General features: G+C 41.9%; 1 protein-coding gene and 1 long non-coding RNA gene across 8 annotated transcripts in view; one reads left to right on the forward strand and one right to left on the reverse strand.

Moving 5' to 3' along the window:
* tex2 (testis expressed 2) overlaps window positions 1-5,571 on the forward strand; it is a 128,210-nt gene extending 122,639 nt beyond the window's left edge. For all 7 annotated transcript variants that reach the window (XM_085963934.1, XM_085963936.1, XM_085963933.1 and 4 more), the window contains 2 exons: window positions 1,594-1,714; window positions 2,971-5,571. In XM_085963934.1, coding sequence (XP_085820060.1) covers window positions 1,594-1,714; window positions 2,971-3,096 — 247 coding nt within the window. In that variant the 3' untranslated portion in view covers window positions 3,097-5,571. The remainder of the gene's footprint in view (window positions 1-1,593; window positions 1,715-2,970) is intronic.
* Window positions 5,572-9,002: 3,431 nt separating this feature from the next.
* Window positions 9,003-12,375, reverse strand: LOC147102957 (uncharacterized). Its single transcript, XR_015073161.1, has 4 exons — window positions 12,251-12,375; window positions 11,981-12,153; window positions 11,631-11,697; window positions 9,003-9,159 (listed from the first exon to the last, which is right to left on the reverse strand). It is a non-coding gene; the product is annotated as an uncharacterized LOC147102957 (long non-coding RNA).
* Window positions 12,376-12,926: the final 551 nt, after the last annotated feature.

The raw sequence follows: 12,926 nt of genomic DNA on the forward strand, positions 1-12,926 counted from the left end.
TGGTAAAATAATGGGCGGAAACGGCGCCAGGAACTTTTGTGGCAAGAGACCTTAATTTCTTGGTCACTTCTGTCAATGTACTGTTGGCTGAGGTAAGGGCAAAGGAATGTCGGCTCCACAACCTGCAGAAGAGGCCTGTGCAGACTTCATGGAGAGAGATGGTTCAGGCAATTAGTGCCACCTTCACCAACCCAAGAACTGACACTCAATGCAGAAATCGTAAGGTTGGCCAACGGCACAGGTACCCTTGAATATCTCAATAGTGTTCGGAGCGTGACTCCCTTCCATACCCACCATGACCTCCCTGTGTAAGTAATGGAAAGTGTGTTACAGTAAATATTACAAGGCCCTACACTCACTCCCTTCCCATTGCACAGTGAGTTAGCTCAGAGTGCCGTGGGCAAGAGTGGTGATGTAATGCTCAAATGAAAGATAACTGTTGCTATTCTGCACTTGAAAGCATTATTACCAGGGGAATGTATGGAGACGCCTGGGAGAAAGTAAACGTAATGGCAGGAAGGTTCCTTTCTCCTTCTGTATCCTCCCTGCAAAGGAGATGTTGGCCCATAATCAGGCAACAGACAGCCACAGAGAGAAACAGCTACCCTCAAATCATTGCTCACAAGAAAGGAGCTTTGAAATGACCCAGCTGACACAAAGGAGTGGCAGTAAGAGATAGGGAAATGGTGAGTAGCCAGGCACAAGTTGGTAAAAACAGTGATGGGCTGCAGTTCAGTGAACAGTTAAACTGGTGTGGTGGATCTAGATATCCGTATCGTAGCAGGTATCAATATCTGCATTGTGGGGCTGGGGGGGGGGGGGTGCAGATATCAGTATCGTGGGGGGTGCAGATATCGCTGTTGTGGAGAGTGGGGTACAGATATCAGTATCATGGGGGGTGGGGGTGCAGATATCTAGCATGGGGGGGGAGGGATGCAGATATCTATCGTGGGGGAGGGGTGCAGATATCTATTGTGGGGGGAGGGGTGCGGTGCAGATATCTATCGTAGGGGGGGTTGTGGTGCAGATATCTATCGGGGGGGGTGCGGTGCCGATATCTATCGTGTGGGGGTGCAGATATCAGTATCGTGGGGAGGGTGGCGGTGCAGATATCTATCTGGGGGAGGTGCGGTGCAGATATCTATTGTGGGGGGGGGGGTGCGGTGCAGATATCTATCGTGGTGGGGAGGGTGGCGGTGCAGATATCGGTATCGTGGGGGGTGGCAGTGCAGGTATCGGGGGGGGGGGGGGGGGTGGCGGTGCAGGTACCTGTGTCGTTGGGGGGGGTGCCGATATCGGTATCGTGGGGGGAGGGTGGCGGTGCAGGTATCGGTATCGTGGGGGGATGCACTTGGTAACGCTTTGAAAGTTTGAACTGTTATCAATTGAGATATGCTTGCAAACCAAGTGGCTGTTTAGCTTGAATCTCAGTATTTTAGCTGGAGTGCACTTAATCTTTGTGGTGTTGGTTGTCATATTCCACTTCTGTGGATTTTAAGTTTGTACAAATGCTGATAAGTGCATTAGCTGGTTTATCATTTTGCTTTAAAGTTGCTGCAGTTGACTCATGAGATTTGTAATCTTTGTTTAAAGGTATGGTTTCCGAACGCCACCACACCTAGAGTTAAAAGCTCGTCCCAAATTAGGTGAACGTGAAGTCACTATAGCACATGTAACTGACTGGATCGAAAAGAAACTCGAACAAGAGTTCCAGGTAAAGGACTTATTTAGCATACCAGATAACTTGCTGCAAATCCATACTTCCTTATTGTTCATCTTCCCTTCTTTATTCTCCCCTGTTAATCTAAGCAATTTTAATAAGACTAGATGATTAGTAAATTTATCCACAAGCCAAATCACCTTATCTTCTAGTAAATAACTCAAATTGCTTTTAAAATGAGACATTTAAGGCTCATAGATTAATCATGGCCTCTTAGGCAAGGCACAAAGGGAAGGGAGAAAATTAATGTCTTAAAGAAACTTGTCAAAAATGTTCATAAGCTTTAACATCTTTGTTTTGTTTTAATTGATTGAACTGTTGCCCAATTTTCTTCCCTCTCCTCATGGGAATAGGATCTGAGCTGTCTTGGATCATTCTTTTAAAAAGGCTGTGATAGGCAAACAAATCCCATTAATAATGGGATTATAACTATAGAATGTTTAACAATAGAATAATGTTTATTAAAATAGGCTTGGGTCCAACCCTAATCATGTATTGGTGACCGCAAAGCTGACTTTCATTGTAGACCCACTGCTTTTGCCATCTGGCTGGCTCGAATCTGACTTTCAACTGCAGTATAGCAGTTTCCCTGTAGCTTGCCAACCAGAAGATAGGCAGGGGGGAATTCAAAATTCCTCATCAAGTGATAGGCATTGCTAACATCATCTTCCTAACTACATAAGGAAGTACTTTTACATGGAAAGTATTATTATGTTTAAGTTGCAAAAACTGAAGGAAGGCACTGTTCTGTGGTGTAGTAATAAAACATGGCATGCACACGTACACTGGAGTATTTTGTTATTTAGATGACATCCTGCAGATTTTCATCCAAAAGCAGAGTTTATATTGTGGAGTGCAGCACTAAATCTACTGGGTGAGCTTCATTGTTCCTCACTGGTTATTTTTGACATGATTTGGTAGTATTCACTCAGCACAAGTTGTGGCAAAATGGCTGGAAAAATATTTATATTAAATCTATTGTTTCTAGCATTCTTGACAAGTTGTAAATATTCAGCTTCCAACAATGATTCTCACAATGACAGTTCAATTCATGACCATTTTTGTTTGCAATCTGCATGAAGCTTGACTTACATTACAAACCGGTGACAGTGGATGCTTTGAAATAATATATGTAGCACCATGATGGGCATTGGAGCTTCAACAGAAACTCTCAAACTGGCTGCCTTGTACATTTCAAATAAACCAAATGGCCAAAGTTTAATAGTTAAATTTCTTGTTGCATTTTGCAGAAAATTTTTGTTATGCCAAATATGGATGATGTGTATGTTCCAATAATGCATTCAGCCATGGACCCACGTTCATCCACAGTGTGGCCTTCAAGGGAGACACCAACAGAAGTTGCTGAACGATTGTGATGTACGAAAGTTTTATGTTTACAGTATTAGAGTTGCTGTTCACGTGCTTTCAGCTGTGCCGTCTGTCTTTTGGAACCATTCGTGCCACTATACTTTCCAGGAATACTTGTGATCTGTTGTACTCAGTATGTGCAGTTTGCTGAGTGTGTGTCTCTCTCTCTGTGTATTGTTAACAGCCAATATTCTTATACCCCATTTATCACTTGGCCATTCCAAGAAAATAAAGGCCCAGACATATATAGAGACTATATGTAGCTGTACTTGTAAATGACTTGTTTGGCATGAAATGCTTCAGTTTAGTCAGGTTCTCATAAGCCTGAAGACAAGATTTCCAGATACATGTGATTGTATGGTTGCCTGAGGCAACCTTGATGCAGCTGCAGAATTGATGCATGATTGCCTTGTTGGGTTTGAGTATTTAGAAAGTACGATATAACGCATCACTAAAATGACATGGTCTATAATTGCTCATTTTATGTAAGTTACTCTTGGAATACTTGCAGCTCATTGCTTTGTGGTGATTTATCATAGAATTGTATTTGCAACTGCATCCTCTTTTACTGGTTAATGGGTTCTGCTGACAGCCAGCACACGTCTGGTAAGTATGCATCTGTGAGCAAAATCAAAAATTTCCCCTTTTTATATCTGGATAACAATTTATAGATTGTATGGGATATTACTTTGTACAACTGATTTAACTTTACCAAAATGTTGACTGCTCATTAGCTGCACATTATAAATGGACACACCCCTCCTGCCCAATTCAGGAACAATTTAACTGCACAAGAAACCTTTCTCAACTCTTTGACATCTCCCTATTAGTTCACATGATCAAACGATTGGCACTAGCTCTTGAAATAATCCACTTTAGGATGGTGTGTCTGTGGGAGAGGGAGGAATGAAAGGACTGTGACAGCCACTGTGATATATATAAAGTATATTTTTCAAGTTTTACATTTATGGTTTATAAAGTGCTACAGTTCCTTAAAAGGTTATAATGTATAGAGCAGTGCTGTAATCCACTGATTACATTTCTGTAACCTGGCAGTGATATCACAAACTTAATCCTTAAGTGATATCATTAACAGTGCTCTATATAATAGTAGGTGGGTGTATATAAGAGCTAGGTACTTAGTTCTGGTAGGGTTTTTTGTGTACTTTCTCCCTCAATCAGTCTAGTGCATGACAGAGACACTTCAGAGACAAGTCCCTCCTAAATATAAATTGGTGAATAGCATGTCAGAATTTTCAAATGTAAGAGCAGGTTAAGTAATACTAGACCACTTATTCCAATTTTTGAGAGATGAGTTTTTTTTAAAAAGCCCTCCGCTACTTTTACAGCATTATGCTGGGGGTTGTGTAACGCGTTCAATACCACCGTCACTGAAAGTTAGACATATTTAGTGGTTAGTCAATCACAATTGACCACCTGTTTACTCTTGTGGGGCTGTCTGCAAGAAAGTGTTTGCCAAATATGAGCAAATGATATAAGGCTCTTGCTGCCTCTGTAATGGTGAAGACAGATCTCCTTTCAAACTCTTTGTTTAAACATTTATGGGTTTCCATTTAAATTTTTCAATTAAAAAAAATAATAAAATACTGGAATTACTAGAACTGTTGAACAAACATTTTTCTGAACAAATGAAGGGGAAACGATAAAAATGTTGCAGAAGTAAATCTGTTATGTAGGCCAACTCAAAATGCCAGTTTTGTTTAAAACAAGTTTTTCTCATTGTGTTCATCCTGAGCCTTTATTTTGTACGCAATGTGTCCACATAAGGTCTGCAGAAGTGTCAATGTTAATTGTGCTTCAGTGCCATTATGCCCATGATTACTATAATTTGTCTTGGTTAGACTGTACTGTATGGTTTTCCTCCATGTATCTCCTGTTGCCCCAATAGCAAATGTTCAACTTGTGTGTAAATTGCCATTCACGACAGGAATTGCAAATAATTAATTGAAGACTCTAGTGTGAAGGATTTGGCAAATCGTCTTTCAAGATGAAGTTGCTTTGGAAAAAGTTGAGGACCATTTGCAGAATGTTTAATTAAAGCTAAGTAATATATTTTAAGATGTGTATTAAGTTGTATTTTTAATTTTGTACATTTGTTTTAAGTCTATTGGTACAATATTGTATTTTGTTTCTATCTAAGACTAGGGATATGATGGCCACAACACACTATTTGACTGCATTCCAGTCTTAACCCACATTCTTGCTTTCCTCTACTTACCTTTTCGTGGGCAATATTTGCCTGCCAAAAAAAAACTTTGCATGTCTTGTTGTAGTCTGGCCATTTGTGTGGCCTGAATTGAGTGTGCAATAATGAATTATGAGTCCACGGACTAAATGCACTATGCATAATCAGAATTAAATAAAGATTCTTATAAATTGTATATCGTACTTCACATAATCAAATTAACATTGTGAAGGACTGGCTTGCTATGTTTTATTTAATAAATTCTTCGGTCTAGCAATCTGTGTGGTTTATTTTTGTAGCAACTGTAACCAATCCAATTATTCAAATTACATGTGGGGGCCAAAAGAAGTAGCACACTACTACTCTGAACTAATGACAGTCTGGATATGTATTATCTTAATCTGCAGAATGGGATAGTTCAGCTATTTCAGAGCTCCCCATCTGATACTGATCTGCAGGGTTTGAAAAATATTATTTCAATATTCACATCTCATGATGGCAACTCAAATTTGTGCTATTGCTTAGTTTCAGGGGCATAGACAGCCCTCCGATACTTCAACCATCTGTGAGCGTGACGGGTGAGCATCAGCAGGCTATTTATTCTGAGATAGGAGGGCTAAACAGCTCAGATCAAAAAGAGAGAAAAATCAAATAAAAGGTGTGTTTTGAAGCAGAGGCATAACCTAATAAAATACATTTATATAATACTAGAATCATTTGTAACAAAATGACTGAAGATGCTCACACAATATTCTAACAGGACTGGACAGACTAGATGCAGGAAGGATGTTCCCGATGGCGGGGGAGTCCAGAACCAGGGGTCACAGTCTAAGGATAAGGGCTAAGCCATTTAGGACAGAGATGAGGAATTTCTTCACCCAGAGAGTGGTGAACCTGTGGAATTCTCTACCACAGAAGGTAGTGGAGGCCAATTCATTAAATATATTCAAGGAGTTGGATATATTTCTTAAGGCTAAAGGGATCAAGGGATATGGGGAGAAGGCAGGGACAGGGTACTGAATTTGGATGATCAGCCATGATCTCATTGAATGGCGGAGCAGGCTCGAAGGGCTGAATGGCCTACTCCTATCTTCTATGTTTCTAATAATTTATAGATGAGGAAGGCCCATTTAGTAGTTTTCAGCCATCCAGAAGACACTATAGTGCACTCTTCCAATTGTTCAATAATTCCAGGGTTTTTACCACCTCCTCTACCCAGAAATCCATTCCATTTATTGATCACTTTGTGTGATGGTCTTCCTAATAGGTTCAAACTTGTAAAAGGTAAATTTAATACTATGTTCCACTCAACTTAGTTTGAAATAGTTTCTTATCCATACCATTTACTATCTTAGGCACCTCAATAAAGTCATTGCTCAGTCACCACCTTTCAAGACTGAAAAGCCCATGTTTCTCCAGTCTTTGTTCATCACTCAGTCCTCTAACATTAGTAGCCAACCTTGCAGCTCATCTCTTAAATGCTTCCAGCTCGTTAATATCTCCCTGTATTTCGGTGACCAGAACTTCAGTTAATCCCAAGATGTGGTCTGCCTAGACCACTTTATAGTTTGAGCATGATTTTCTCTGACTTATATCCTACTATTGTGGCTACACAGTTCTGTTTTGCAGTGGTGGGTCATGTTGAGTGTCTACTAAGATTCCTTGATCTTTCAGCTTCAACATTAGCCATTTCAGGTGCATTCATAGCACAGTCCTGCTTGTAATGGAGCTGTCCCCAACATAGATGATCACCTATTTTTACTTGTGCGCAACACTTGTCTGTATTACATTTCAACTGTTATGGTTCAGCCCACACATTTTGTCCAGTTCACTTTAGAATCATAAATAGTACAGCACAGGAGGCTGCCATTTGGTCGAGTGTGCCAGCTCTTTCGAAGAGCAATCTAGTCCATTCCCCTGCTCTCCCTGTATCCTACAATTTTTTCTCCAAGTATTTATCCAGTTCCCTTTTGAAGGCTACTAGTGAATCTGTATCCACCACCATCAGGCAGTGTATTCCAAATCTTATCCACTCGACCCATCAGCCGTTGGAAACAGTTTCTCTTTATTTACTCTATCTAAACCGTTCCTGATTTTGAACACCTCTATCAAATCTTCTCTTAGCCTTCTCCAGTCTATCTACTTAACTGTAATCCCTCAAACCATTCTAGTAAATCTCTTCTATACCCTCTCAAGTGTGGTACCCAGAATTGAACACACTACTCCAGCTGGGGCAAAACTAGTGTTTTATATAGGTTTAGTATAACTTCCTGGCTTTCCAGCAGCCACAGTATTTTGCTTTATTAACCTGTCCTGCCACCTTCAAAGATTTCTGCACTAACACCCTCAGGACTCCTATTGCACCCCCTTTAACACTACCATTGATAGCATGTATTGTTTCCTCATTCATCCTACTAAAATATATCGCCTCACCCTTTACTGCAGTGAATCCTCATCTGCCATGTGTCCACCCATTCCACCAGCCTGTCTGTCCTCGAAGTCTATTACTCTCTTCCTCAGTGTTTGACAAGTTTTGTGTCATCTGCAAAATTGTGATCTGTACTCCCAAGTCATTAACGTATAACAAAAACAGCAGTGGTCCTAGTACTAAACCTTGGGGAACTCCACTCTACCTCCCTCCACTCTGGAAAAACAGCTATTCACTGCAACACCATTCCTTAGCCAATTCTGTATCTATGCTGCTACTGCCTCTTATCCCATGGGCTTCAAATCAAAGCCTTTTGAAAGTCAACCCTACTACCCTTATCCACCGTTACCTCATCAAAACAATCAAGTTAGTAGTTTGTAACCCTAACCTAATTTGTAGTTTAAGCTGCCCTGCGTTCAGTGCCACTCCTAGTTTGGGGTTATTTGCAAATTTGACCATTTTGCATTGAGTTGCTGAATCTAAGACATTGTAAATTAGAAGCAATACTGATCCCTGTGCATTCGATTCAGCACTCCCTTCTCCCATAGCCTTAAGTACTGGCTGTTTCCCACCCATCAGCCAAGAATACATGTTTGCAGAGGGAGGGTGCAATGCAGAAGGGTTGATGAGTGCTAAAGACAAATCTAGAAAAAAAAACCTACTCTAGATGCAAAGAGAATTAACGATCCAAGGAGCTAATGGTTAGTTATGCATTTCTATACTCACTAATAGTTAAGGGGCTGAGATCTCTATTCTATGTGCGTAGAGGTTCCTAGCAGTGTGGTATTTCCACGTGCACGGTTAAGGGTGTCTGAGCCCTGATGGGGAATCCTGTTGGCAAGTAAATGGATTAGACTTGAAAATGTTTGTTACTGGATTACTAAGGAAGTGGTAAATGCTAATCATTCCAGAGTGTCCGATTCTTCTTTGAAGTTGCACATTTCGCCAACAAGGAACCAGATCAAACCCAGCTGCTTCATTAGGGAATAAGTTCAGATTTATCCAACTTAATTGCAGAATGGAGTGCAAGACACAGTAAACAAGGTAAGGAAGTCATCATTCTCCACTTATAAGACAAAAATTGGAAAGACATTGAATTTTGCTCCATATTAATTGCACATACAGAATCAGCATTAATACAAAGCTGAAGTAGCCATGGTTCACTATTGCATCTCCAGCTGTTAATAGCCACCTATTGCAAATCACAGATCCTCCATCGTTACATTTATTTTGAAAGGATACCAACAGAAGGGCAAAGGGAAGAAAAATAATTTACAATGTACATTATAAAATATAGCATTTATTGTATAGAAACATGCTCAGTGAAATTCTTTACAACCATAGTTGTAGTTAAGATGCTGAGTTTCTGGAAGATAAAGTACACCATCACCCACAAGTCATTCCAGCTGCAATTCCCATCTCATCCTGGTGACTCATCTAGGATGCAAAGAGTAAAGATGGTGAAATTAAATAATTGGTATGAGATTTTTAAATTAATTCCAGGGATGTGGGCAGAACAGGCAAGGCCAGCTTTTATTACCCATCCCTAATTGCCCTGGAAGGTGGGGGGTGAGCTGCTGCGTTGAACCACTGCAGTGCCTGTGGTGAAGGTACTCCCACTGTGCTCACAGAAACCCCACAGTGCAGATAGAGGCCATTTCGGCCCATCGAGCCTGCACCGACACATATCCCAGTAACCCCACATATTTAATCCCCCTAACACTAAGGGTCAATTTATCATAGCCAATCAACCTAACCCGCACATCTTTGGACTGTGGGAGGAAACCGGAACACCCGGAGAAAACCCACACAAACACGGGGAGAATGTGCAAACTCCACACAGACAGTCGCCCAAGGCCGGATTCGAACCCGGGCTCTGGCGCTATGAGGCAACAGTGCTAACCACTATGCCACCGTGCTGTTAGGGAGTGCCAGGATTTTGACCCAGCAACATATATTCCCGAGTCAGGATGGCGCCTGCTGCCCTTGTCCTTCTCGGTGGTGGAGGTCATGGGTTTGGGAGGTGCTGTCGAAGCCTTGGTGAGTTGCACCAGTGGTAGCGGGAGTGACTGACACCCCATCCACCACCTTAAACAATCAAGCAGGCTGGATTACTGGTCCAGTAACATAACCACTATGCTACCATTCACGTGGTGGTTAACTTGGGTCAGTGGCAGCATTCTTGCCTATGACAAAAGGTTGTGGAATAAAGCCCCACTCCAGGACTTAACAGTCTTAGTTTACACTTATGACATTAAATGGAAAGCTTGTCTGGCAGGTTAGGTGGCTGTAAAAGACCCCCTGGTGCTATTCAAAGAGCTGGCACTGAATTACACATGTTTGAAATAATCAGTACAGTACTCTTATAATTTTAAAATGTTCTCCATGCAGGGGAGTTATTACCTGGTGTCCTGGGCAATAGTTATCCCCCAATTAACATAAAAACATTATCTGGTCATTATCACATTGCTGTTTGTGGGAGCTTGCTGTGTGCAAATTGGCTGCCGCATTCCCACATTACAACAGTGACTACACTTCAAAAAAGTACTGGCTGTAAAGCGCCGAGATGTCCGGTAGTCGTGAAAGGCGCTATATAAATGTAAATCTTTCTTTCAGATGATGATTCAGAACATACATTAAATTTAATCCTGCCTTATTCTATGTTTTGTTTGTAATTTCTATGTACCCATTGGCAAGCGAACAGTGTGGAAACAGGCTGTTTGTCCCAAGCAGTCCATGTTGGGCTTTAGTCCTCCAAATTAAGTAGCCCTTTACTTCAACCACCTCTTACAAATTGACAGTCCCTACTGCAGAGACTGACTTGAGTGCATCACACCCTCTTTTTTCAAAGGTTCCTTCTACTCTCTACCCTAAATGTGCCCCCCTCCCCAACCATTGGGAACAGACAATTTCAACCTCTCTGTTGCATCCCTTCGTGGAGATATAACTGAACATTTACCTATTAGCAATGCTTCTCCTTCTGTAGTTGCTGCCAGTGGGCATTGCAGATTTTAAAATTCATAATCTAGAAGAAAATTCAAATTTACCACACAGGAAGCAAGGTCGACTAGAATCAGATCCTAGTTGTCTTCATCTGCATCAGAAACCGAATAATACGTATAAAGAATCATCATGCAGTCAAACACAGGCCCTGAATTTACGGCCAGCAGCAAAGCAAAAGCGTTTGCTGCTGGCCCCTAAGTATGATCCGCACAGGGATCTTAATTCCTGTGTTGAGAACTTGGGGTTTTCCGATCTAGAATTCAATTCAACAGAAATTAATAGGGATGCCCTTGTGCGAAATGCTGTGACATCAACAGGCTGTCTTAGCAGCCAAACAAAAAGGCAGAATTCTCAGACAGCGAACAAAGAAGTGGGTAAGTTCTTAAAATTTTAACTTTGAGTTAGAGAGAGCAAAAGAAAGATTGGGGTTCTCACATGGGGAAAAGACAAACCTAAAATAAATTTTTAATTATTAAAATTGGTCAAATTTCACTAAACAAAATTCAAATTAGTTTTCCAGACTCTCAACAGTTGCTTAGCAACTGTTAAAGCCCTAATCCCTGTGGGTCTAACTTTTAGTGGGGAATTTAACAGCGCTCTTACTACAAAAGAGCCGAAGTTTGTCGGTTTCAATGATTGATGAGATTTCGCAGATTGCCGGCTTTTGGTGGGGGGGGGGGGCGGCGTACGTACGTGGCACAGCCTGTTTCGGAGCGGCCATGACGGCGTACTCTTGCCGCCATACCAACCGCAAATTCAGGGCCATGGTCCCTACTTCGGTCACTAACTCCGGTAGTGCATCCCACAGCCCTAAATGTGCCCCCATAAACCACTGGGAAAACAGTCCATTTCCACCTCTAATATGAAGGGATGGGACCGAGATATAACCGAACATTTTAATTTACCTGCTATCAGTGCTTCTCCTTTCTGCAGTTTCTGCCGGTTAGGTTTGGAGATCTTTAAATTCATAATCTAGAAGAAAATTTAAATTTAGCACATGGGAAGAAAGGTCATCCAGATAGAAACAAGCACCAGTGTAGGTTTACTGACTGGAATCAGATCCAAGTCGTCTTCATCTGCATCAGAAGTCTAACACGTATAAAGAATCATCATAATCCAGTCAAACACAATCTCAAAATGCATAGGGGAGGAAAAACTGGGAAACAAGCGATCTATATAAATGCCCCCAAATCCTGGTTGTTTTAATAATTATAAGAAACCGCAGCTGACCCCCCCATTTTCTTCATTCACTCACCCGCAGGGCCCGGCGCTCATCTTGGGACAAAGGTGCCTGGCAGCGGCCCGGATCACACGGACGGTCATCAGCAGCTCAGCCCTCTCCCTGCGGCGAGCCGGAGCCGGATCCGGCAAACAAGCCCCAACCCGGGTGAGAGGACATTGCGGGCCCGGGCCGGCTACTCTGCAAAGCTAAACCGAAAACAGATTGTTTTAATATCATAAACTTCAAGCGTTTAAACTACGATATGAAACATTTTTCAGAACGATCACTCTTTTTATAACATACCGAGTGAGACCGTTGGGTGAAGCAGCACCTCACCGGGCCGATTAGGATGGATTTCCTTCACTCACAGCCGCCCGCGTCTTCAACTGCCTCATGGCCGCCAGCGCCAGGTATAGGGCACTTTCACCATGACGCACTTCCTATGCCAGCCCAACCCCATCCGGTTCTACTCTTGCTTCCAAGGGTGGCACAGTGCTTATGTTACTGGACCAGTAATCCAGAGACCTGGCCGAATGATCATCAACCCACCACAGCAGCTGGGGAATTTAAATAAATCTGGAATAAAAAGCTAGTCTCAGTAATGGTGAAATAAAAACAGAAAATGCTGGAAATACTCAGCAGGTCAGGCAGCATCTGTAGAGAGAGAGAAACAGAGTTAATGTTTCAGGTCGATGACCCTTCGTCAGAACTGGAAAACGTTGGCGACATAACAAGTTTCTGAGCAAGTTTGGGGGCAGGGACAGGGGGGAGGAACTCTGTTTCTCGCTCTACAGATGCTGCCTGACCAGCTGAGTATTTCCAGCATTTTCTGTTTTTATTTCAGATTTCCAGCATCCGCAGTATTTTGCTTTTGTATCAGTAATGATGAACCATGTAATTACTGGATTTTCGTAAAACGAATTTGCTAATGTCCTTTAGGAAAGGACATCTGCTGTCCTTACCCTGTACGTAACTCCAG

The sequence above is a fragment of the Somniosus microcephalus genome, chromosome 21 (genome assembly GCF_052327205.1).
Source record: "Somniosus microcephalus isolate GS21.2 chromosome 21, FLI_Smic_1.0, whole genome shotgun sequence".
In the NCBI taxonomy this organism is placed as follows: Eukaryota; Metazoa; Chordata; class Chondrichthyes; order Squaliformes; family Somniosidae; genus Somniosus; species Somniosus microcephalus.